Genomic DNA, 24,350 nt, shown 5'->3' with positions numbered 1-24,350 from the left:
CTGGGCGCTTGGGTGGCAGCGGCGCGACCGGCAGGGGCCTCCTGCCGGCCCAGGAAGGCCCCTGCCGGCTGAAGGAATGCGCCCGGGCGCGTGGTCAGTGGCGGCGCGGCCGGCAGGGGCCTCCTGCCGGCCCAGGAAGGCCCCTGCCGGCTGAAGGAATGCGCCCGGGTGCAGCGGCGGCGGCAGCGCAGCCTTCCTGGGCCGGCAGGAGGCCCTTCCAGGCTGCTGCCGGCCGAAGGCGCCCGGGCGCAGCGGCGATAGCAGCGGTGATGGCGGTAAGTTCCCCCCTCCTACCATATTGACCCGCGTATAAGCCGAGTTCGGCTTTTTCAGCCCTTTTTTTGGGCTGAAAAACTCGGCTTATATGCGGGTATATACGGTACTAATCAAACCATGATTACAGAAAAGCAGTCTCCCAAGCTCAAATCAAGTCCCACCCCTTTAAATCCTGCTCTGTAATTGGCTTACTTTGCAGTTCTCCCTGTGAGAGAAGATTTCCTTCCCCCCCCAAACCCAACTGCCACATAAAAAAGCATTTTAAGAACAAAAAACAAAAAACTGAGCAATCTGAAAGAAGGGGGGAGGGAGAGAAATCCAAGCCTCATTTTTAAAAAGCCTTTCTTTTGCTCAGAAAGAGCTCCGACGTAGCAGGAAGCACTTAAATCCCCGCCTCTTTACACACTGCTTTGTGATTGGCTGTGAGAGAAGCCAGTCATCTGTTTTCCCCTGTTTAACCATCGGCATGCTGCTTTGAGGAGGGGCTTGGAAAAGGGTGGGGCGTGATGGTGCGATGGAGCGGGGAAGCTCAACCCGAGAATGGAGTATGCACGCTCTGGGACTCCGGAATGAGCCAGGATGAACGGTTTAATTCGGGCCAGAAGAGGAATGGGAAAAGCCCGGTTTGTTTTGCATTGAAACAGCGTTGAGGTTCCAAGGAATGAGATATTGTGCATACTGAAAAATTTGATCCTGGCTGAAACAGGGAATAAAGGCGGTTAAAGCGACCATGCATAAAACTCCTATATTGCTGAAAAAGAAGAGAGAAACAAACACACACATGATATGGATTCCTAGAGCTGAAGTAATTTCAACTGAGTCCTTCTGGAGAGTAATCACTGATGATTCGAACAGATAAAAAACTTTTAGCACCCACTTTCTTAAGGAACAAGCCCTGAGGAACCTATTACAACAGTGAGACTTTCCATTGTTCCCTACATTGCCTTCCAGGCTCAAATAAATACATAGCTGTGACCTATAACACGGCTTGACAATCCTAGACACTGGGTCACCATGGTGCCTAGAAGTTTCACTATGATGCTTAGTATTTTTAGCAATAATTTTATTGTAGAGTCTCTCCTCAAGAAGTATAAAGCTTATTTATCCTTTCACATAAGGTTTTGTTGGATGCCAAAAAATAAATGTGCATTAAGTTGTTGTCATGGCTTGCTTCAATGGTGATGGATGAATTTTATTTCTTAAGTTGCTTTCTACACTAGTTCCAATATTCAATTAAATGTAACTTTTAATGCAACAATAGAATGCTCAGAAGTAGGGGAGAAGTTAAGCTAGGGTTACGGGTTAGCTTTTTGTTCTAGCGATGACAACCGGGGTATCGCTGGATTTATTTATATATAATGCTTTTGCTATAGGTTTAATGAAATTACAAGAAGCTGAAGAGGTTAGGTTTTGTGGTAGCAATAATTAGAGAATTTTTTTTAAAGGTAAAGGTCCTCTGTGCAAGCACCGGGTCATTCCTGACCCATGGGGTGACGCCACATGCCAACGTTTACGAGGCAGACTTTTTGTTTACGGGGTGGTTTGCCAGTGTCTTCCCCAGTCATCTTCTCTTTACCCCCAGCAAGCTGTGTACTCATTTCACCGACCTCGGAAGGATGGAAGGATGGAGTCAACCTTGAGCCAGCTACCTGAAACCAACTTCCGTTGGGATCGAACTTAGGTCGTGAGCAGAGTTTGGACTGCAATACTGCAGCTTACCGCTCTGCACCACGGGGCTCTTAATTAGAGAATACAGTAATTAATATACAAAACTCTGAAGACTGAAAAATTAGTCTGGGTCCTAAATTTTTCAGCTGGCTTCTACAGCCAAACAAAGTTTGTCAAGGCCTGGCCTACGAAGTCCTAAACACTCCAAGCTTGAGATGATGCTTCCACCATATGTCCTGTCACAATCTCTGAGATCAGTGAGAAATGCCACTGAGTTATCATCTATGAACTGTTCCGGCTAGAAAACCATCTGGAGAGGCTCCTTCCCTGAACTAACCAACAGAAATCCTTTACCTGGAATTTCAAAGCCACAATGCACTCTCCAGAAGTAGAATCATAGAGTTGGAAGGGACCACCAGGGTCATCTAGTAGAGGAAGCCTTCTTTTTATTGCAATCAGCTTTTCATTATCCAAGACTAGGCAATGAGAACTGAGCCTTATTATTTGCAAGTTGTACGCTTTTAACATACTATAACTCACCCCCAGCCTTTGGGATACAGCAGACCTCAATGCATGAATGAGGAGTTTTAGAGAGAGTAAAACCCTCTATAATTAGAGGTTTTAAGTTGCTTTACTGACATAATAGGTTCACCATCAGATTCAGCTACACTTATACAGCAGTATCCCAAACAATCATTTAGAACTTTCATTTGTGTAATGTGATTCCAGACACAAGGATATGTCAATTTAATAATGCATCATCACAGGACTACAGTATGACCAGGTTAAATTACAGGAAATCTATGCTCTTCTCCAGATTTAAAAAGCATGTAAAACTTCAACCAAAAGCATCATCTAGACCAATTTATACCGATCAATATGAAAGTAAAGTACTGCCAAAGTGAATACACAACAACTTGTGATAACTAAAAAGACTTAAGGATACTGCTTTTAACAATTATTTTGAAGATGATGGCAGAAACCCTGATATGGTCATACTGAGAATCTTTCATATATCTATATGGTGACCTAAGTCTGAAAAGTTGACTGTATGGGATAATGTAAGTGATCCAAGAAGAGTAAAAACAGAAAAGACGACCGGCCAGGGGGGATGAGACTTAATATATCAGTATTCATAAAAACAGTCAATGTTGCTACTGAGCAATGGTGTATGCATGAACCAACTCTGTTGTGGAGTACCAGTTTGCTATCTGTGGCCAACTCCTCTTAATTATACCGAGTGTATCGCAAGTTCATTCGTGAAGACACAGTGAAGCTTAGGTCAGTGGTTCCCAAACCTTAGCTATATGGGGACTCCTATTTTGATTTAAACGTTTTTTACAGATTCCCAAGTCTTCCCCTCCTCCTTCATTGGCACCTACCACCCTCCAAACAACCTCCTTTGAAAGTGTACAACAAGCTGTTGAAAGTGTTCAACAAGCAAAGAGTGTACAACATCCCTTTTTTTCTAGCTGAGTTTGCAAGTTGAACAGAGATTATGAACCTGCTATTAATGTCATCCTTTGTCTTAGATAGTGGGAAGAGTTACAGGGGAAAAAAGGCCTGGGGAAAAGTACCTTTTAAAAGTTCTGATTGGTCTTCTATCTTGATACCTCAGAATGATATCACCAGTAATTGCTGATTGGTTCTGTATTAAGAGATAACACAGCTGCTAATGACAAGATATTTAGAAGTAGTCACATGATTGTGAGAATCAACTCTAGAGAGTGATGATTGATAAAATTATCTATAAATAAGCACTGCTGTGAGAAACAAATCAGATTTTTTGGACTGAAGTTTCAGAATGCAGAGGTTAAAGGCTTAAGATCTCTTCGTAAGATATTGGGGTCTTTGGGCTAATGTGACAATCCCTAAAAGCAGAGACAAGGCTAAAACCCAATTTGTTTAAAATATAACCAATTTTGATATGTATTCATAATGTTAGGGACTTTTATATTATTAGCATGCCTGTCTATTTTTTCTATTGGGTTATCTTATGTTTTTATTGTTTAATATCTTGCAGAATAAAAATAATCTATTATTGATTTAATAAAAGATAAAAGGATTATGCAGGTGTTTTGGTCAGTTGCTGGTTGCTCAGAAAGGAAAAACAGTACTCATGTCCAAAAGGTTTATTGTATTATCAAAAGGCAAAGAGAGAGGAGTAACTTTTCGTGGCATGATAAAGCAAAGAGAGGTGTGAAGCTGCTATTGTTTCAGAAACAGCTTCTGAGAGAATTTTTAGTGGTGTTGCAAAAGAAATAACTCTCAAGCTACAAAGCCATGCCTGTCCTATGGAGGCCTCCATCTTCTAGCATCCTCAGAACAATCTCAACAGCTACACTTTAAAAGCAAATTTGTGTAAAATGTTCATATTATAGGCCCAGAACAAACAAGGTCAGTTCTCAGAGGGTAGCTGATTCTGTTGGGCTGCAACTCAAAACATCCTGACAAACCTACTCCAGATCCAGGAGAGTTGTCTCAAATGTACCATTCTTGAGTAAGTTGATTGAAAGTGTGACGTCTGGCCAACTTCAGGGATCCCTGAATAAAGTAGATTGTTTGAATCCATTCCACTCATGTTTCAGGCCTGGTTATTGGACTGTAATGGCCTTGGTCACCCTGGTGAATGGTATGTGATGAGATGAACAGGGGGCAGTGGAACCCTGTTAACTCTCCTGGAACTCTCGGCAGCTCTTAATACTACTGATCATGTTATCCTCCTGGATCGCCTTTGGGACTGATAGGCACTGTTCCGCAGCGGTTCTGGCCCTGCCTCAAGAGTATGTTTCAGAGTGTGGTGCTGGGGGACTGCTGCTGTGGACTTGGCCTCTGGGGTTCCCCAGGTTCCATCTTGTTCCCCATGCTTTTCAACATCTACGTAAAGCCACTAGGGAAAGGTCATCTGGAGATATGGGCACTGCTGCCACCAATATGCACAGGACACTCAGCTCTCTCTTGCACTACCAGCAGATCCCAAGGAGGCTGTAGAAACTGAACTGGTGCCTGGAGGCAGTTCTGAAACGGATGAGGACTAAAAAGCTGAAACGTAATCCCCCCAAAATGGATGGGCTACTGGTGGTGGTGGGGAGGTTTGACCCAGGAAATGGGTTCTCTCATGCTATGGATGGAGTTGCACTCTCCCTAAAGGAGCAAGTTTGTTCCTTTGGGGTGTCCCTGGAACCAAAGCTCCTGCTGGATAAACAGGGGTGCCTTTCATCAGCTTCAGCAACTGAACCAGCTGCAGCCTTTCCTGGGTAGAAAAAGATCTTGCCATTGTAGCGCATGCCCTGGTGGTATGTAGATTACATTACTGCAATGTGCTCTGCACAGGATGCCCTTGAAGACTGCCCAAAAGCTAGTCAGTAAAGAATGCTGCAGCCAGAGTGTTGTGTGGAGCGAGTCACAGGCACCACATTAATCCAATCTTGTTCCATCTACACTAGCTTCCAATTTGCTTTCAGGATCAATTCAAGGAGCTGGTATTGACATTTAAAGCCCTGTACAGCCTGGGACCAACACACTTTAACGACTGCCTTCTCCTGTACAAACCTATCCATTCACTCCAGTCATCTTCAGAGGCCCTGCTTCAGGTGCCCCTGCCACCTAAGGATAGACAGGTGATGACTTGAGAAAGAGCTTTCTGAGTTGTGGAACTTTGGAACTCCCTCCTTAGGGAGATCAGCCAGTCTCCCTCTATTGTATCTTCTGCCAGTGGGTGAGGACTTTTTGTTTCATATGGCATACCCAGAACATTTATTAGCCTTCCTCCCTGATTCTGGTGGTTTGTTTTATGCATTTATACTGAATTATTTAATAATTGTAAATGCTGTTTTTCATTGCTCAAAATGTTTTAATGCTTTTCCGTGCACCACCTTGGGCACCCTTTTCGGGTGTAAAGGCAGCATAAAAATGTTTTAATTGGTTCTTGTGGGTTATCTGGGCTGTGTAACCATGGTCTTGGTATTTTCTTTCCTGACGTTTCACCAGCAGCTGTGGCAGGCATCTTCAGAGGAGTAACGCTGAAGGACAGTGTCAAGTGTGTAGGAAGAGTAATATACAGTCAGAAAGGGGTTGGGTTGAGCTGAATCAGCACATTAGCACATTACCTTTGATACTTTTGCAGGACAATGATTCAGCTCAACCCAACCCCTTTCTGACTATATATTACTCTTCCTACACACTTGACACTGAGAGACACTGTCCTTCAGTGTTACTCCTCTGAAGATGCCTGCCACAGCTGCTGGCGAAACGTCAGGAAAGAAAATACCAAGACCACGGTTACACAGCCCGGATAACCCACAAGAACCAATGAACTCTGACCGTGAAAGCCTTCGACAATATAATGTTTAATTATTTGGTAATAACTTCAAGCCAAAGTATGGATGAACAGCAGCAGGAAATGGCCTCCAGAGCTGCTCACAGGAAGAGGCTAGTGTCACACAAATCTTCTGATATTCAACTGAAACTGCCATTGGCTACTATTAACAATACCGTTCCTATGATGAAACCTTTTGGATTGGAAAACAGGGTGAAAACCGGTTCAACTTTACCTGAAATACATATGATGACTACACTAGGGACTTACCTCCTTGATGCCAGTCAGCCAATAAGAAATGCTAGGGCTAAGCGACTGAATCCCAGCAACTAATCAGCATATTTTCTAGCTCTTTCTCAATGATGATCTGGAATCTAGGGGCCTACTAGTGACAGGAACTCTACAAGCTACCCTTATAAGAGGGAGAAACCAATTCCACCCCTTCCCTAAGAGTTACTGACCCCATTCCTAGCAGGCTGAGAGAGCTTTGTTTTCATGGTAGCTGTATGGGGTTGCCCTCTGTGTTTTCAAAGGATTCAAGGACCATCCCCCAAAGTACTGCTGCATTCCCTGAGGGGGCCCTGGACCCCAGTTGGATAAGTAGTGGTTAAAATGTCGATTCACAGACAAGAATTTCTCTTAACAGTGCAATCTTATGGAAAGTTACTCCAATCTAAAGCCACTGATTTCAACAAGCTTGGACTAAAGTAACTCTGCACAGGATCATACTGTAAATCAAGTCGTTAGTGACAGACTCAAGCAACAAACTATAGAGAACAGAGTGATAGTAAAAACAAGCAAGGTATTTCTACAAAAGGAACAAACTGCTTTTCACAAGGTTGTTTATTTATATGAAAAAGATTTCAAAGAGATCAGAAAACATTTTAAGACGGAAGAAAAGGAAGGGGTCTAGTTGGAACTTGTCTGCATGCTGCAATATTTTACACACTGGACTGAAGACCCTTGACAAGAAACATTGTTTTTCCACACACACACACATCTTATTCCAAGACTTAAAGATACTAACAAGCTTGCAGTGTGCTTACCTTACAGCCACAAATCCATCCTGAATTATTTCCTCTCTTCCTAAAAACTGCTTAGTGTCAAAATATGTTTAGTACTATACACTAAGACAACAGAAACAACTTGCAGCTACCAGCTTATAATTTGCAAACCAACTATGCAGCAACTTACACAGAGAAGTTCTAGGTATTTAACCTAATACACTCAGAGGTTTTGCTTGACATTTGAGGTCAAATGCTGGTGCCATTACCAGAGTCACACAGAACATAACACCTGAGTAGTGCATCCTTCTAGTACTGCAGAAACCAGGCCAAGGAAAAAAGCGAATTAAAGTAGTATGACAGAAAAGTTGTCATGCTTGGTCTTCCATTTCCTTCTACACAGCACCTTTAAGTGACTAAGGGCTCCCAACTCTAACAGCCTAATCCTCTCTACCACACACTCTCCCCATTTGGTCATCCAACTATTATTGATCGCATCACCCATAAACTGCATCACTCTTCTGCATGTTCCTACATTTCTGTGTACCACCTTTCTCAGGAATAGCACTACAGCAAATCCCTCCACCAGGATAGTAGTCTAGCCTTGCTGAAGGAAATGCCTGTCAGGCATTTTGCTTGTCTTTTAAGATTTGTACCATCTCCCAGTCCACAGGGCTTTCACAGCAGCTACTATTAATTTCCAGGCACTACTAAAGTGAAATACACTTTAATGGTGTGAGGATTGGGCGGAGGAGAGAAAGGTTTGAATCTCATTCTACTTTCCGCCACTTATCTTATTGCACCTTTTTTTAAAGGCACAGTACGGGAGGGAACTGGACACCCAAACTGTGCATGCTGGGGGGTGGGTGGGGGGAGTTCCAAACTAGCGCTGTGATATATTCTTGCCACTTGCCAGCGTCACGTTCACACTGTCCTTCAGCGTTACTCCTCTGAAGATGCTGCGGGCGAAACGTCAGGAAAGAAAATACCAAGACAGGCCGGATAACCTACAAGAACCGACGAAAAGCCTCCGACAATATTTTGTCGTGTTCACAGTTTCTAAATACGCCTCCCTTCGTTGTTGTGTGCATGTTTTAGAAAAGCAAAATATGCTTTTTCGCATGACGGCCTCGCGACAAAAGGAAACACAGTGGATGGAGTTATCTATGGCAGGGAAAGCCCTTGGTCAGAGAACACATTCCTCCCTCCCCATCGCCTCACCACCTGGTACTCCCCTCCCAGAGGACTCCTGCAGCCCAGCATCCCTCGCTTACTTTCTCACACACGAGCCTTCCCAAGGCCTTTCGATTCCCCCCCCCTCTCCCTTTTAGGGCCTGGGGGAGGCTGCGCGAGGTCCCCCCCCCACCCCTTCACCGTCCCTGACAGGTCCCAGGCGGCCCCCTCAGGCACCCCCCCTGCTGCCCCCCTCCTCAACTCCCAACACTTCCCCCCCTCCTCCTCCTCACCGGAGATACTGCGCGCAAAGCAAGCTCATCCTCCGCCGCCGCTCGCTGCCTGCCAGGCCCGCGCTGGGGGGTCTCACGCCTCGGGCCCTTCCGCTCCCCAGGAGCCGCCGCTGCTGCTGCCGCCGCCGCCGCCTCCGGCCGCCGCCATCTTCCCGTGCTGAGCCCAGGCTCTTCCTGGAGGGGGAGGAGGCGTGAGAGAGGGAGGAGGCGGCTGCCGCCAGGGGAGGGGGGACGGCGCCGCTCTCCGCCTCCTCGCCGGCCCAAGTTTCGCGAGAGGAGCCGGCCTGCCTCTCGTCTCGCGCCCGGGACCGTCCGCCGGCGAAAGGGCCGAAGGGTCGGCGCCGCTCGGCTCCCTTTGCCCCCCCCCGCCTTCCCACTCCCCGCTCGACCCACACTTCCGGGTGCGGCCCGACCTCGACGCGACACACTTCCGCCTCAGCGCAGGGCGAGAGCGCTTCCCTCGTCGGCTCCGACGCGACCGGCTGGCCTCCCGACGCGGCCTTCTATTGGCTGGGCGGACGCCATGGCAACGAGGAGTGCGTGGGGTGGAGGAGGGGAGCGGACAGAGGGGGGAGCGGTCGGCATGGCAACCGCGGCGTGGCTCCGCGTAGGCCTCTCTCTTCGCTCGCGCGTCCTTTGGTTAACCTCCCCCCACCCCCAAACACACACCGCACGCTGTTCCCTTACCGCCCGTGGACCTTAATTCTGCACCCCCAAGGTGCTTGCAGCGCAAGCCTTGTAATGCCCTGATGTAAGGGCTGGTTTAGAACACTATGTATTCATACGCACACACGTGGAAGCTTTGGAGAAGTTGGCATCCGGGAGCCATGAACCAACAAATCATGCTCTCTGTGCTTGGTACGGCCTCTCACCAGTAGAGAGCTCTGAATTATCTTTAGGAATGTGGTTTCTAGTTACGAAGATCACTAGAACTGGCTTAGAGACAGCCTTCGGCCAATATCTATAGGTTATGCTAATTAGAGTGAAGTAGACATTTAATGTGCATTGGTGCTTTTGTGTGTCCATCTGCTTGTCAGAAGCCATGGGCCTGCCCCATGCGAATGCATAAATGATACTGACTTTCCTTTGTTTCTCTGGTGAATAACTCTGCACATCTTATTTGTGGGTTATTTCACCCCCAGGGTCTCTATTTAGCTGAATAAAGAACCGTTGCTTATTTTAACCTCCTCCTAGTTGTCTTCATTGGACTCTATAAGACAACCAGGGCACTTCAGCCTAAGCACGTGGAGGTCGGGAGTAAGTCCCGTAGAGTTCGTTTAGATTTACTGCTAGGTAAACGTGTGTCACTGGCCACCAAGACTCGATTAATTCATGCTATCGTATTCCCTATTACTATGTATTACTATGTATGGGTGTGAAAGCTGGACAGTGAAGAAAGCGGATAGGAAGAAAATAGATTCCTTTGAAATGTGGTGTTGGAGGAGAGTTTTACGGATTCTATGGACTGCCAAAAAAACAAATCAGTGGGTTCTAGATCAAATCAAGGCTGAACTGACCCTAGAAGCTAAAATGACTAAACTGCAGCTATTGTATTTTGGTCCCGTCATGAGACGACAAGAGTCACTGGAAAAGACAGCATTGCTAGGAAAAGTGGAGGGCAGCAGGAAAAGAGGAAGACCCAACAAGAGATGGATGGACTCACTAAAGGAAGCCACAGCCTTCAATTTGCAAGATCTGAGCAAGGCTGTCAAAGATAGGACATTCTGGAAGACTTTCATTCATAGGGTCGCCATGAGTCGGAAGTGAGTTGACTGCACTTAACACACACACAAACGTGCACGCAGGATCACACCTTTCCAGCTTTGCAGCACCTTGGTTTGGGGAAAAAGGGTTCACTGGTAATAATTCCAGACAGGTAGCCGTGTTGAGTCTGCTGCAGCAAACTAACCAGGTCTAGTGGAGCTTGAAGACAGAACCAGGTTTTACTCCAGCACAAACCTTCGTAAACTAGAGTCCATTTTGTCAGATGCGCTTAAGGGAGACCAGTGTTCAAATCGGCCAGTTTGGTATGAAGCTTGCTGTGTGATGGCCAACCCCTCTTTTTCATCATAACCTACCTCATGGGGTTATTGTGAGGGAAAACGGAGGAGAGGAGAGCCATGTATGGCAGATTATTTTGGAAAAGCTACCCTTTACCTCCAGCAGGCTGGATACTCATTTTACCGACCTCAGAAGGATAGAAGGCTGAGTCAGCAACCTTGAGCTGGCTACCTGAAACTGACTTCCGTCGGGATCAAACTCAGGTTGTGAGCAGAGCTTGGACTGCAGTACTGCAACTTACCACTTTGTGCCATGGGGCTCTCTCTATATATAGATATAGATGTATATGCACACACACACTTAAACAAAATGAAGGTCGTTACAGCTGCATCCCAACTTTGAGAAGGGACAAATTATGCAAGAGCACCCATATTATTCTGTTACAACAGTGAAAAGGGAATGAGGGGGACATGATTCGCCTCCTCAACTGCCCCCCTCAAAAGTGATCTACCAAAAGGTCTGTTGCTATAAATAGCACTTTTCTTACACCTCTTTTACCTCCAGTGTGGCATGGGGCAGGGGGAGTAGCACCTTTCAGGAGGCTACATTTGGCACAGATGCCTGCTGAAATTGACCCTTACTGCATACCTCATCAATGCTAACCTTGAGCTTTTTTGTACCTGAAGCAAAATGTCCAATCAAAATGACTCTTCACTTGCTTTTTTTAAAATGTAGATAGATAGGCTAAAAAATTGGTACACTTTTGGATCCTGCTGCCTCAAGTGACTGCTGTACTGTTCATTATGGCAAGGGCCACCCTCAGAATGTGCCAGTAGAAACCATATTCTATGGTCACAGAATGAAAGCAGTGACTTTCATATTGCTACCAAGTATGCTGGCTGCCCAGACAAAATGCTCTGTCACTCAGAGTGGCCAAGCTACTGGGTATTTATATTTGTGAAGTACTTTCCTATAAAGTGATATATTAATGTCAGATTTTAAACAGGATTCTCAGCAGCCTACAAACCAAATCCCAGGAGGGATGCAAGCCCCCCCCCAAAAATTCAATATGTGTCCCTGTGAATCAAAAGAGACTTTTTGCTGTGTCATAGTCTTAAAGTGGGATGTGAGGCAGCTCCTTGGTACGCTGGCTTGCTAGGAGTGATTTCACTTTGCAAGATAATATGTGTCCCATTCCAAAGTCCTTCATCACAAAAAGGAGCCAGGCATCCCACCTACCCCTACTGTAGGTAACTATAAATAACTATGGTTCTTAATGCTGAACTCTAAAAATGGATAATAAAGTTCATAAAAGTGATCCAATGCCTAAAAATCACATTGGTGACCAAAGCTAGGCATGTGAGACCTTGGTTCAGTTCCCATGGCTGTAACAGGCCTCACTGTGTTGCCTTGGGCTAGTGACTTTCCAGCCCTGTTCACAAGTTACAGTGAATGCACATACATCCTGCATGTACGTGCATACATCTGTTTGTAAGAAAGAACCAATGAACACCCACTTTACAAATGAAACCAGGGACCAGTACCTTCATAAATGTAGGGTTTCAATCACACATTCATTTCTACATGGCTAGGGGTTGCCAGTTCTGGGTTTGAAAATTCCTGGAGATTAGGGAGTGGAGCCTGGGGAGGGACAATATAACGCCATAGAGCCCACCCGCCAAAGCAGCCATTTTCTCCAAGGGCATTGATCTCTATAGTATGGAGATCAGTTGTAATTCCAGGAGATCTCCAACATCACCTGGAAGCTGGCAACCCTAAGAGTGCATTGAATATAACATAAGATTTACTCAACGCGTGTAAAAAGAAAAATAAAGTGTACATGGATTGTACGTGTTTTCACAGTAACTTGTGAATACGTCTATCAGACTGTTACACGTCGGTAAAATGTCAGTCATAATGATGGAATGTTATCATGAGGGCAAATGCAAATAAAAACAGTGAAAAGCTGCTATAAATCTGAAGCGGTAACTTGCTGCCTCCTATGCCTCAAAAAAGGGAAGGCGACCTGGTATAGCCTTATCTTATCGGACCTGGGAAGCTAAGCAGGGTCGGTACTTGGAGGGGAGGCCACCAAGGAAAACTCTGCAGAGGAAGGCACTGGCAAACCACCTCTGCTTAATCACTTACCTTGAAAGCCCCATCGCTGGGGTCAACGTAAGTCAGCTACGATTTGATGGCATTTTACACACACTCACATGCCTCTATCACCTTCCCTAAACATGTACACAGCATCATCCATAAAATCTCACCTTTTCCTTCCCTAACCCCTAAACCCTTATGTTGAATTGTAACTCAGACTAAATTGTGAGTGCTGTTGGAAGTGAAGGACTCACACAAAATCTAAAAAGTGCACTCACTTTCTTTACACATATATCCGTATAAATTGCACAACTGCACAGGCCCATTGCAAGCATTCAAGGGAAACTGAGTTTTCCCACGATTCTTGGGTATGGTGCAGCCATTACAGACTGTGAAAAGTAAGTAGTTTACAATTATCGGGGGGAGGGGCATTTTTCGAGGTAGAGTCACCAAATTCGCAGCGTAGCTTCACAAGACTCTCCTTGCATGAACCCCAAAGTTTGGTAACACTTGGGACGGGAATCCAATTTTATGGGGTCTATAAGGGATCACCCCCTCCTTCATATTGAAGTATGGTAAAGTTTACAATGCTTCTCTATGGAGGAGGGGGGCAACCTGGACCCCATAAAATCGGACCCCCTGACCCAGGCTTCACCAAACTTCAGGGTTCAAGTTATCTTGAAAATTAGGGAAATCTACCTCCAAAAAAGCCTCCCCCAGAGTTCATTTAAAAAAAAAAAATCCCATATGGAAAAACCTAGGGAAAGCCGAAGCTGAAAAAAGCTGAATATCTATTCGGCTGATTCAGCAATCGGCTATCCAGCTTCGGCTTTATTCCCAGATTTTGGTATTCAGTAAAATTGAAATCCGAATATTGCCGAAACAGCTAATTTCAAGTTTATTTTCGGTTTGGGTTTATCAATATGCACAACCCTACTAGTGACTCCAGCAGCCCCTATTCTGCAAGTTGCAAAGGCTGCTGAGGAGGAGAGGTTACTGTCACTCTTTGTGCTAGCGTTACCATTCCTGAATAGTGTTGCCAACCTCCAGGTGGTACCTGGAGATCTCCTGCTATTACAACCGATCTCCAGTTGGTAGAGATCAGTTCACCTGAAGAAAATGGCCACTTTGGCAATTGGGCTCTATGGCATTGAAGTCCCTCCCCTCTCCAAACCCCACCCTCCTCAGGCTCCGCCCTCAAAATCTCCAGGTATTTCCCAACCCAGAGCTGGCAACCCTATTCCTGAAGCCCTACAGGAAGTTAAGCATATGTGTGTGTTAGAAGACTGGGGAAGAGAGATAGGGTCTCATTTCTATTTACACTGGGGTGTTGCAGAAAACAGGAGGAGTCCATCTCTGTCTCACTCACTGCTTTTGCCTTCTTCAAAGCATGTGTGAATGGATTCACCCAGGAGTGGATGCACACGACTGGAGGGGACAGGGTTGCCAACCTTCAGATGGGGCTTGTTCTCCCAGAACTGCAACTGAGCTCCAGACTACAAAGTTCAGTTCCCCTGAATAAAATGGCTGTTTGGAGGGTGGACTCTATGGCATTATTCCCCACTGAGGCTCCCCCTCCCGAAAACCCACCTGCTCCAGGCTCCACCCACAAATCTCCATGAATTTCCTTACCTAGAGGTGGCAGGACTAGGAGGGGGATTGAGGTGATCCCAAATAATAGCCAGGTTGTTAAAACAAGCCAAAGTGTTATTATTTTGTTTCCCTATTCCAGTGATGTGGAATGCTCACAATGTGCTAACACCCCTACAAAAGGTAAGTGGTCTTTAATGTTATAGGGCAGCATTTCCATGTTGTACATGTAACCATTAATTATGATTGGAGAGAATCTGGATTAGTTGTGCAATCCTAAACAGTGCTAGACCCTTCTCTGACCTTTGAAACCAAAGTCACTGATGGATGTAACTCTGCTTAGGACTGCAATGACAATGCATCGTGTCTTCCTGCGCCTCTAAAATTAACATGTCAAGTTGAAGGCAGTAGGGTGAAGGGCTTTTTACATAAGGAGATGGTGACTGAACAGGAAAGAGTTCTTAAGGTCACCATCAATGAAGACATCTTGAATGACCATGAAGACACTATCAATGAAGATATTAGCTTAGTAAAGGAAACTTCTCATTGTGTGATGATGGTGAAGATAAACGCAAGAGATTACTCAAAGTGTCTGAAAATAAAATATCCAGTATCCTAATGCCTTTGCATTTGGAATACTGTGCTCATGTCCAGGCATGCCATTTCACAAAGGATATTGTATGCCTGAAAATTATGTACCAACCAAAATGATAAAAGGGTTTAAGCACCTGTCCAATGAGGAAAAGCTAAAGTGTTAGGATCTTTTCCATTTAGAAAATAAGATGAAAAATAAGACTACTAAGGGCATGACCGAGGTTTATGGTATGGAGAAAGTAAAGATTCAGGATTGACTAAAGTACTTCTTAATGCAGAATTAACTCACAAAATTCACTGAGACAAGATGGAGGGATAGCTTTAAAAGGGAACTGGATTAATTCATTCACATTAGGCCTGTCAACAGCTATTAGCCATAACAGCTAAATGACACATCCATGCTCAGAGATGGTGTGCCTCTAAAGGCCAATTGCTGGGTTGGGATTCTTGCCGGGCAGCCCAATCCTAAGGGGGGTACTTACGACGGGCTCAGGAATTGTGTAGTTATGCCACCTCTTGAGAAGCTTGCAGCGGCGCAGAAGCGAAAATAAAATGAAATCACTCCAAGTCCTGTGAAACTCCTCCATAGAGTTTCACAGAGCTACGCCTGCCTTTTTGCAGGCATAACATAACTTGGTGCCTGCAAAAAGGGGTGTTCCCAGGCCAAAAGGGAATGCCACCTTTGATGTGGCATGGGCCCTTGCATCGGGTACACACAGCTGGCAATCCTGTGCTGCGCTGCTCCCTGAAGCCGGCATTACTGGCCCTGCACTGGCATCAGTGTCAGTTTAGCCAGCACAAGTGGCACTAATGCTGGCTCAAGGGCCACACCGGCTCCTATCCCCTTTCAGCCCCCCTCCTTAGGATTGCGCAGTTTGTGTCCTTACTTTGTGTGCTTCCTGGTGGCATCTGGTTGGTCTCTAAGGGAAATAGGATGTTCATTCATACACTGGATTCCTCTGCTAGCAGTGGAGGAAGTTCCTCCAGCCTCAGGAGCCTTTCTCTAACTTAAGTGGCTTTTCTGTTGGAGGAAAAGGCACTTAAGTTGGAAGAAAGCCCTGAAAACATTGCTCACTGCAGTGGTAGTACAATAGCAGTACAGTAGCAGTAGCAGTACAATCTAGTGACATCACATGAGCCTGTTGATTGAATTTCCTTATATGCCTCTGCAATGCAATGAGATTACCCATCATACTTGTTGTTGCAGGCAGAGGTCTGCTAAAAGTCATTTCACATATTATGCAAGGCAAATTTGAGAGTGCCACCAAAGATCTGTCAATAGCAGGGTACCACAAACACATGGAAATGGACAAGATCCAGAGGCACAGCTTCGGGAAGGACGCACATGGAGCAGTGAGGGAAACACTAGAAGCAATTGAAAGCTCCATTGGAAAGATGGGAGCACCCCCTTTGGGGGCCCATAAAATTGGACTCCCCTGACCCAAACATCACCAAATTTGGGGGTTCTTCTAAGGAGAGTGAGATGCAGCTATGCTGCAAATTTGATGCCTCTACCTTGAAAATTGCCCCCCCCCCACAGAGCCCCCCAAAATTTCCCATAGACTTTAATGGAGCTGAAAATTTTCGGATAGCTGGAAAAAAGATGGAAAAAACCATTTACCAGTATGGGTATTCAGCTTTTTTCAGCTTTTTGTACAATTTTTGGTTCCGATAAATCCGAATCCGAAAAATACCGGAAAAAATTGGTGCACACCTCTAGACTGTACTACAATTATTCTGAACAAACCTGTGTGTTAGGTCCTTGTAGATAATTTTTGGAAAGGTGTAATTTTGTAAAAATATTGTCGAAGGCTTTCACGGTCAGAGTTCATTGGTTCTTGTAGGTTATCCGGGCTGTGTGACCGTGGTCTTGGTATTTTCTTTCCTGACGTTTCGCCAGCAGCTGTGGCAGGCATCTTCAGAGGATTAACACTGAAGGACAGTGTCTCTCAGTGTCAAGTGTGTAGGAAGAGTAATATATAGTCAGAAAGGGGTTGGGTTTGAGCTGAATCATTGTCCTGCAAAAAGTATCAAAGGTAATGTGCTAATCATTGTCCTGTAAGTATCAAGATAATGTGCTCATTACCCTCATTAGCACATTATCTTGATACTTTCAGGGGAAGTGGGGAATCAAACTACTTTAGCTTGTGCTCCTTCTTATTCACCTAATTTAGGGACGACTTTTGCTTTTTAAAGGAAACCTTATTGCTTTTCATGTCCTCATTGACTTTGCTTGTTAACCACACTGGCATCCTCTTAGATGTGGTGGTACCATTCCTAACCCACACAATTATGGTTCATGTAGAGAAAATGTCCGCTTTGGCAATTTGACTCTATGGCATTGAAATCCCTCCCCTCCCCAAACCCCACCCTCCTCAGGCTCCACCCCCAAAATCTCCAGGTATTTCCCAATCCAGAGCTAGAAACCCTACACACAATAAATTCTAGTTGAGTTTCCCTTCTTGCAGATTTAAATAATTTCCAAGCATCCTGAAATAAATTTTACATCTTTCCCTTCCTTTCAGCTTCCCCTCGTTAAAAAAAATGATGTTGTCAAATGCAGAGGACTAGATCCAGTTAAAGAAGCTGATAACCCTAGCAGAAATAAAATAAAATGTCATTATCTTCAATGCAATCAGTACATGGAATTTCCAGGAAGCAAGGCCCTTCTTTCTTTTAGAAACTGGACCAAAATGAATCCAGCTTTTGTATTTCACAGTGAGCTGACATTTTAATAGGGTTGGTCCAGCCACTTGAGATTGCCAGGGACTTAATGCTCCTGAACATGCCCTACATTCAGTACCCAAGAGACATTTATATACTCATAAAGAACTCTGCCAGTTTCCCTGTGGCGTGGTGCTAGCATATGGGCCGAGGGGTCAGACAGCTGACTCAGGGCAAGTACACACCAGGCAGCATTCAGTTATGCACGCAGATAAGGTTAATGTCAAGAAGGCCTCCACAACAGCAAAACCTGCCTCTTCTCATTTGTCACTGTCACCCTTCAGAGCGTTCCAGAAGTTACATGTCAGTCTCTTGCAGCAAAAATGAAATGGGAATCTCATGGCACCTTAAAGACCAACACATTTTTATTCTGGCATAAACTTTTGTCAGGTGTGATTAAGAGGAATCTAGACCACAAAAACCTATGCTAGAATAAAAACTTGTTGGTCTTTGAGATGCTCCCTGTTTCTTTTGCTTTGTAAAGTTATTTCTCTGCTTCAAGAATCCTGCTTCAAGTGCAGGGGTGAGAGACACCCCATGTGGTGTCCCTTGCTCACATAGGGTTACCAACCTCCAGGTAGTAGCTGGAGATCTCCTGCTATTACAGCTGATCTCCAGCTGATAGAGATCAGTTTCCCTGGAGAAAATGGCCACTTTGGCAATTGGACTCAATGGCATTGAAGTCCTTCTTCTCCCCAAACCATGCCCTCCTCAGGCTCCACCCCAAAAACCTACCACCAGCGGTGAAGAGGGATCTGGCAACCCTATGCTCACAGCAACCACTGAAAATGGTTGTGGTGGTAAACAGTGAATACAGGAGCTTAAAGCTGTGCTTAGACAGAACCAATCTGCTGTTAGATTAGGCAGGAGAGTGGAGGATACTGGACTCTGAAACCTAACTAAAAGCATGCTCTATGACCCTAATTTAACTGGGTATGAAGCTGGATGCAGCCCAAATAGTTGTTATAGGGCAGTGATGGCGAACCTTTTTGAGACCGAGTGCCCAAACTGCAACCCAAAACCCATTTATTTAACGCAAAGTGCCAACACGGCAATTTAGCCTGAATACTGAGGTTTTAGTTTAGAGAAAACAACTCATACGTTAACATCTTTTGTCTTACAAGAAAAACACAATAACAGAGTTTTCAATGATATCAACAACTTTTTATTGAAAGGTAACCTGTGACGGACTTTTCCTCCAGAAATGTGTCCAATCCCCTCTTAAGGCATCTAGGCTAGATGCCATCACCACATCCTGTGGCAAGGAGTTCCACAGGTTAATTACATGCTGGGTAAGTGGCTGTTTTTTTTTAAATAGGGAATTTCACTGAAAGGTGGGAGGCGCCGCAAAGCCCGCGCTGGGGCCCGAGCGCTCTGCTCCCGTCCAGCTGTGCCATGCTGTGAGCTATGCTCCCTTCCAACCTAGCTCCTCTCCAACCCCACCACGGGAATCACCTTCGCCACAGATTTCAACAGGCTGCCATCCGCACCGCACCCTCACGCCACATGTGAGCCGCCCGGCATGTGAGCCGCCCTGCTGCATGTGACAGGGGAGGGAGGAAGCGCTCCCATTGGGCTGCTGGGCACAGGTGCGGGCGATGTGAGAAATGCCCTCAGGTGCGCTTGGAGAGGGGGAGGGAAGCAGCCCGGCCCCGAGTCCCTCTGGCTTTCTAGTAACAAACTCAGGCACCCTCTGTGCTGGGGCGACGGTGCGTGAGGGCTCTGAGTGCCCGCTCTGGCACGCGTGCCATAGGTTCGCCACCACTGGGGTCTGCTCCTGATACCGGCTGCAATCCTGTGTACCTTTACCTGGGGAAAGAGGCCTTTAAAACCCTGTTCCTTTCTTGAGCTCTACTGCCAATCTTTTTGCAGCTTTCACGCAGTCCATTTTCTCTTGCTGCTAGTAGTTGCTTCATGAGCTCTAGCAAAGAACAGGTGAAGAAAAAACCCCTTGCAATTGCATAACAAGCGGTCTGGGAGCATATCCTTCAGTTGCTGGGCAACCACAATATTATTACACAGACCCCCCCCCCCCACTTCTCCAAGCAGTGAGTTCCTGGGGCAGCAAGCGCTTACCTGGGTTACTTCACTTTGGAAGAGAGAATACTCCTTATCTGCTACCCCACATCAAATCCCAAGAAGGTGATTTGAGAGACGGAGAGAGAAAGCAACAGCAGCCTGCTTCTCTCTCTCTTTCTGTGTGTGTGTACATGTGTGTGTTTGTGTGTGAGAGAGTGTTTGTCTTTCCAGCATCTAAAACTGTGCTTGCATTTCACACAGTCATCCTTCTGCTCTGTCCCTCCAGCTAGGCAAGAAGCTCACCTCTTCCTATGGTTACCAACCTCCAGGTGGGGCCTGGAGATCGCCCACTATTACAACTGGTCTCCAGGCAACAGAAATCAGTTCCCCTTGAAAAAATATCTGGTTTGGAGGGTAGACTCTATGGCATAGTACCCTGCTGAGGTCCCTCCCCTCCTCAAGCCGTGCCCTCCCCAAGCGCCACTGCCTCCCCAAATCTCCAGGTATTTCCCAACCCAGAGCTGGCAATCCTACCTCTCCCAAACCCCAGTGGGCATGCTTGAACCACTTCCTGGCTCTGGCCCATTGAGGAGATATCAATAATCACTAAGAAACATTACCTTTCATTTTTTTCCTTTAGGGTTGAGTGATCTACAGTGATCAGAAGCCAAGCTCAGAATGATATGCTTTCTGAATACATGCACACACATACACACACGCACACACCATAGGCAATGGATTGGTTTGACTGCAGTTTGATGGCATCACTGTTATCATGAGATAGCTTCCTAAATATCCAACACCTGTCTTGTCTTGTCTACTCAATAGATAGTCTAGCCAGTGTTACCCAATAGGAATTTTGGATCTTAGTAAAAGGTTGCCAAACCTGCCTTGGAAAATGCCTGGAGATGCTCAGCAAGGTTATGGTGGCATAGAGTCCATGCTCCATCTCCTAAGCTGCCATTTCCTATGGAGGCAATAACCTCTGCAGTCTGGCAGTCAGTGGTAACTCCAGAACTCCAGGCCCCACCTGGAGGCTGGCAAGCCAATGCACACGCAGCCCCTTCCTATAAGATTCCAGTAGGGTTGCCAACCTCCAGGTACTAGCTGGAGATCTTCTGCTATTACAACTGATCTCCTGCCGATAGAGATCCGTTCACCAGGAGAAAATGGCCGCTTTGGCAATTGGACTCTATGGCATTGAAGTCCCTCCCCAAAACCCGCCCTCCTCAGGCTCCACCCCAAAAACCTCCCACTGGTGGTGAAGGGGGACCTGGCAATCCTAGATTCCAGAGACTCTGCAAGTGTGCACGTGACCACACAATGTTGCAAATAAAAGCCTCAAGCAGACCTGAGGAACTGCCACAGGGGTCTTTACAATCAATACTGTCCCACACACTAAATTCCTTGTGTATCTTCCATCCGTGGGTCTGGGCCCTGTGTTTCTGGGATGGTCCAGTATAAGAATTTACCTTGTGAAAATCCGGGACATTTCGCCACTCTCTGGAGTATCATGCATCCGAGGACAGATATAAAACAGGCAGCTGCTTAAATCTGTGTTCTCTGTTTTTTGGGCTGTAGCCCTGCAGGTGGCTCCAGCACCTAAGGGCAGCTCTAGTTTCTTCCTCTTTCTCATACGCACAAATAGCAGCAGCTTCAGCTGTATTGACGTTCTGTTTTCTGCCATGGGGAAAAAATCGGAAGGGGGTTGCTTGACAAAACTGCAGGGACAAATCTAAGCCAAGTGCGCTGCAAGGCATATGTCAATGGGCTGAATCAGGCATCAGCGCCTCCAATCAATCTCTTACATGAGAGAAGGAAAAAGAGCCTGAATACACTGTTCCTCCCCTGTTCACCTGGCATGCCCACCTGCTCTTTCTTGCCTTTGGCACCCCTCATAGATACAGGGATGTAAAGTTCAAACGGGGCCCTATGCATTTAGGATCGGATTGTGCAGCTTGGTCTGTTTGTGGCTATTAGGAAAGCGAGCCCCCATGTCTCTATCCTTTTGCAAAATGTGCAAAACAGAATTGTTCAAGATGACATTCTTGTACAGGGAGCAAAGCTGTGGTGTAATTTATCAGCTCTGGGGGTGTCTTGTTGCCTTAAACAGAGACGTTTATATGCATTGCTCTTTTCCCCTTGTTCTATTATCCCTGCCCAAATTCATTATTTTGTTTTACTAGAGAAGCTTTGCTGTTATATTCAAAGATTATCATATCTTTTGACCTTCTTACTGACTGGCTGATGTTATCATATTTTATAATCCACTTACTGAGTGACAGAAAAGGGTTTTTTTTTTAATCATACTTGTAATTTGCCTCGGGTCCCAGTAAGAAAGGCAGAGTATAAATGAAAACAACAATAACAATTCTGTTCTGGGTCTCTGGATTTCCCATTTGGCATGTTTAGCCAGGAGACCAGCCCAGCCCTGTTTCCACCCTGCCAAGGCATTCTCCATGATGTTAAGGACCAGCAACCGTGTGGAGATATGTTGCTTTAAGATAACTATATTCCTGGCTATGTCTGTGACAACATCTCAGCTGCTTTGACTGCCATTTTATTTCCAGGTTCAATCCAAGGTGCTATTTATAACTTTCAAAGCCCTCCACAGGCTAGGACCATGGGTACAATAATCAGGCAGCCCTTTCAAGAGATGTAAAGTAGGTGCAAAATCTGTTTTAACTACAATTTGTTTTAAGAACCCCTTAATAGAAACAGATGGGACTTCAGTGTCAAAGAACTACAAGTGGTACACATTCCCCTTCCTACTTCGTAAATAAATAAATTATGCATTTTCAGAGAGAGAGTTTCCACCCAGTAGTACAAAGGTCCAGGACCTGCTTTTAAAGAATAAATTGGAAAAAAGTAATTAAGTGACCTGTAGCAGTAGACTGCAGAGCTGAGTTTCCCCTCCCAGGCTACAGACAATCAAAAGCCTAGAATTGTCTCATTTGCCCTCTGCCCCTATTCAATGTGCTGTTTATACAAAACCAGACTTTGGCTGCACTTCTATGCCATGTTTTGCAAAAATAAGGCCAGATTCATACAACAATTATAAGGAAATTTTTTCATGTGTAATTACGTTTTTAATCAGATGTGCAACATAGCCTGAGTGCTATATAGGCTTTTTTCTCTCCCCCCTTTTCTTTTCCTTTTCTTGGGGGGTGGAGCTAAGATTAGGGTTTTAAAAAATTGCAAAACTGCTCCGGTAGGGTTGCCAACCGCCAGGTAGTAGCTGGAGATCGCCTGCTATTACAACTGATCTCCAGCAGATAGGGATCAGTTCACCTGGAGAAAATGGCCACTTTGTCACTGAAGTCCCTCCCCTCCCCAAACCACGCCCTCAGGATCTGCCCCAAAAACCTCCCACTGGTGGCAAAGAGGGACTTGGCAACCCTATGCTCCTGTAAGTGGGAAAGGCGTACTGGTGAAAGCATGCATGCCAGCCAATAGATACCATTTACCAGCAAGTTTTCCCTGGTTCAAAATGAACATAGTAGAAAGGTCCCAAACTGTTTTCTCAGAAATCCCAGAGAGAGAAAACAAATGTGTTTGTACTAAATGTTGTGAGGGTATTTCCCATCTGGCCACCCTGCTTCACCAGTGTGAAGCTTGTCCTTACATTGAGACAGGGCAGAGCTGACATTATAGTTGTTATTGATAGAAGACGTCCCTAGCCACAGTCTCCACCTGTTTTTCCAGTAAAATGTTGGCTCTGGGGGAATCTCAGGCTTTGTACTTGTTCAGACAGGGCAAAAGATACCCTTTGTAACACAGAGAAACTCAACTCCCCTATACAATCAGACTTCTGGACCAACATCTCTGCTGTATTGACAGAATAGAGCTTTACCCTATTTCAGATAACCTTTAAAGCATGTTGTGTTATTTTATGTTTTTGACTTTAAGCATGGAGGTGTTCAGCAAATTTTTGTTGTTGTTTTGAGGCCTTGAGGCATTTGTACTCCCCTAGGGATATTTCTTCTTCTTCTAAAGATACCCATAGATATTTATGACCCTAATATAATTACAGTGTCTGAGAGTGTTTCCTACGTGTTCAAGTTTTAAATGTCTCATTTACAAGAGCATTAGTAGATGCATGCAAACAGCATCCTGGGTGTCATATGTACAAGGGAGCTTTGTTTAACAGGTCTCATCTTTTAATGCTGATAGATCAGAAATATGAATAAGTCTACACACATCCTTTTATCAAGAGCCTTCACTCTACAGGGTTTATTCAAAAGGGGCTTGGGAATTATCAAATAGGCTGTAAACAAGCTTGTCAAAGCAACAACAGGGATGCTGTTGAATACCAGTCAGAGAGGGCTGCTGTTCTTCAATATTTCTTGTATCAGGAAAGAAAAATGAGTATGGGAGTAAAGAAAGAAACATAGTTCTTGAAACTGTTTCTGGCAATTGAGGAGACTTTGTGTTAGGGTCGTGCAAAAAAAAATATCAGTAAATTTCGGGTTTGAGTTTATTGAATCCGATTTTTTTTTAAGTTAAACCCAAAATAAGCCAAATACCCATAATGGTCAATATGGGTATTCGGCTTATTTCCGGGTTTACTGGAAAATTCGGGCCCATTAT

The 24,350-nt window shown here is 45.3% G+C and overlaps 1 protein-coding gene across 2 annotated transcripts in view; it reads right to left on the bottom strand.

Annotated features, from left to right (window-relative positions):
* SMG7 (SMG7 nonsense mediated mRNA decay factor) overlaps positions 1-8,803 on the bottom strand; it is an 81,861-nt gene extending 73,058 nt beyond the window's left edge. Inside the window, exon 1 of one of the 2 annotated variants that reach the window (XM_056844037.1) lies at positions 8,733-8,803. In XM_056844037.1, coding sequence (XP_056700015.1) covers positions 8,733-8,761 — 29 coding nt within the window. In that variant the 5' untranslated portion in view covers positions 8,762-8,803. The remainder of the gene's footprint in view (positions 1-8,732) is intronic. The other variant, XM_056844039.1, reaches the window with a different exon arrangement.
* Between the last annotated feature and the right edge of the window lie 15,547 nt (positions 8,804-24,350).

The sequence above is a fragment of the Euleptes europaea genome, chromosome 2 (assembly GCF_029931775.1).
Source record: "Euleptes europaea isolate rEulEur1 chromosome 2, rEulEur1.hap1, whole genome shotgun sequence".
Taxonomy (NCBI): Eukaryota; Metazoa; Chordata; class Lepidosauria; order Squamata; family Sphaerodactylidae; genus Euleptes; species Euleptes europaea.
The sequence above is the reverse complement of the archived record's forward strand: the minus strand, read 5'-3'. Positions and strand labels throughout refer to the sequence as shown.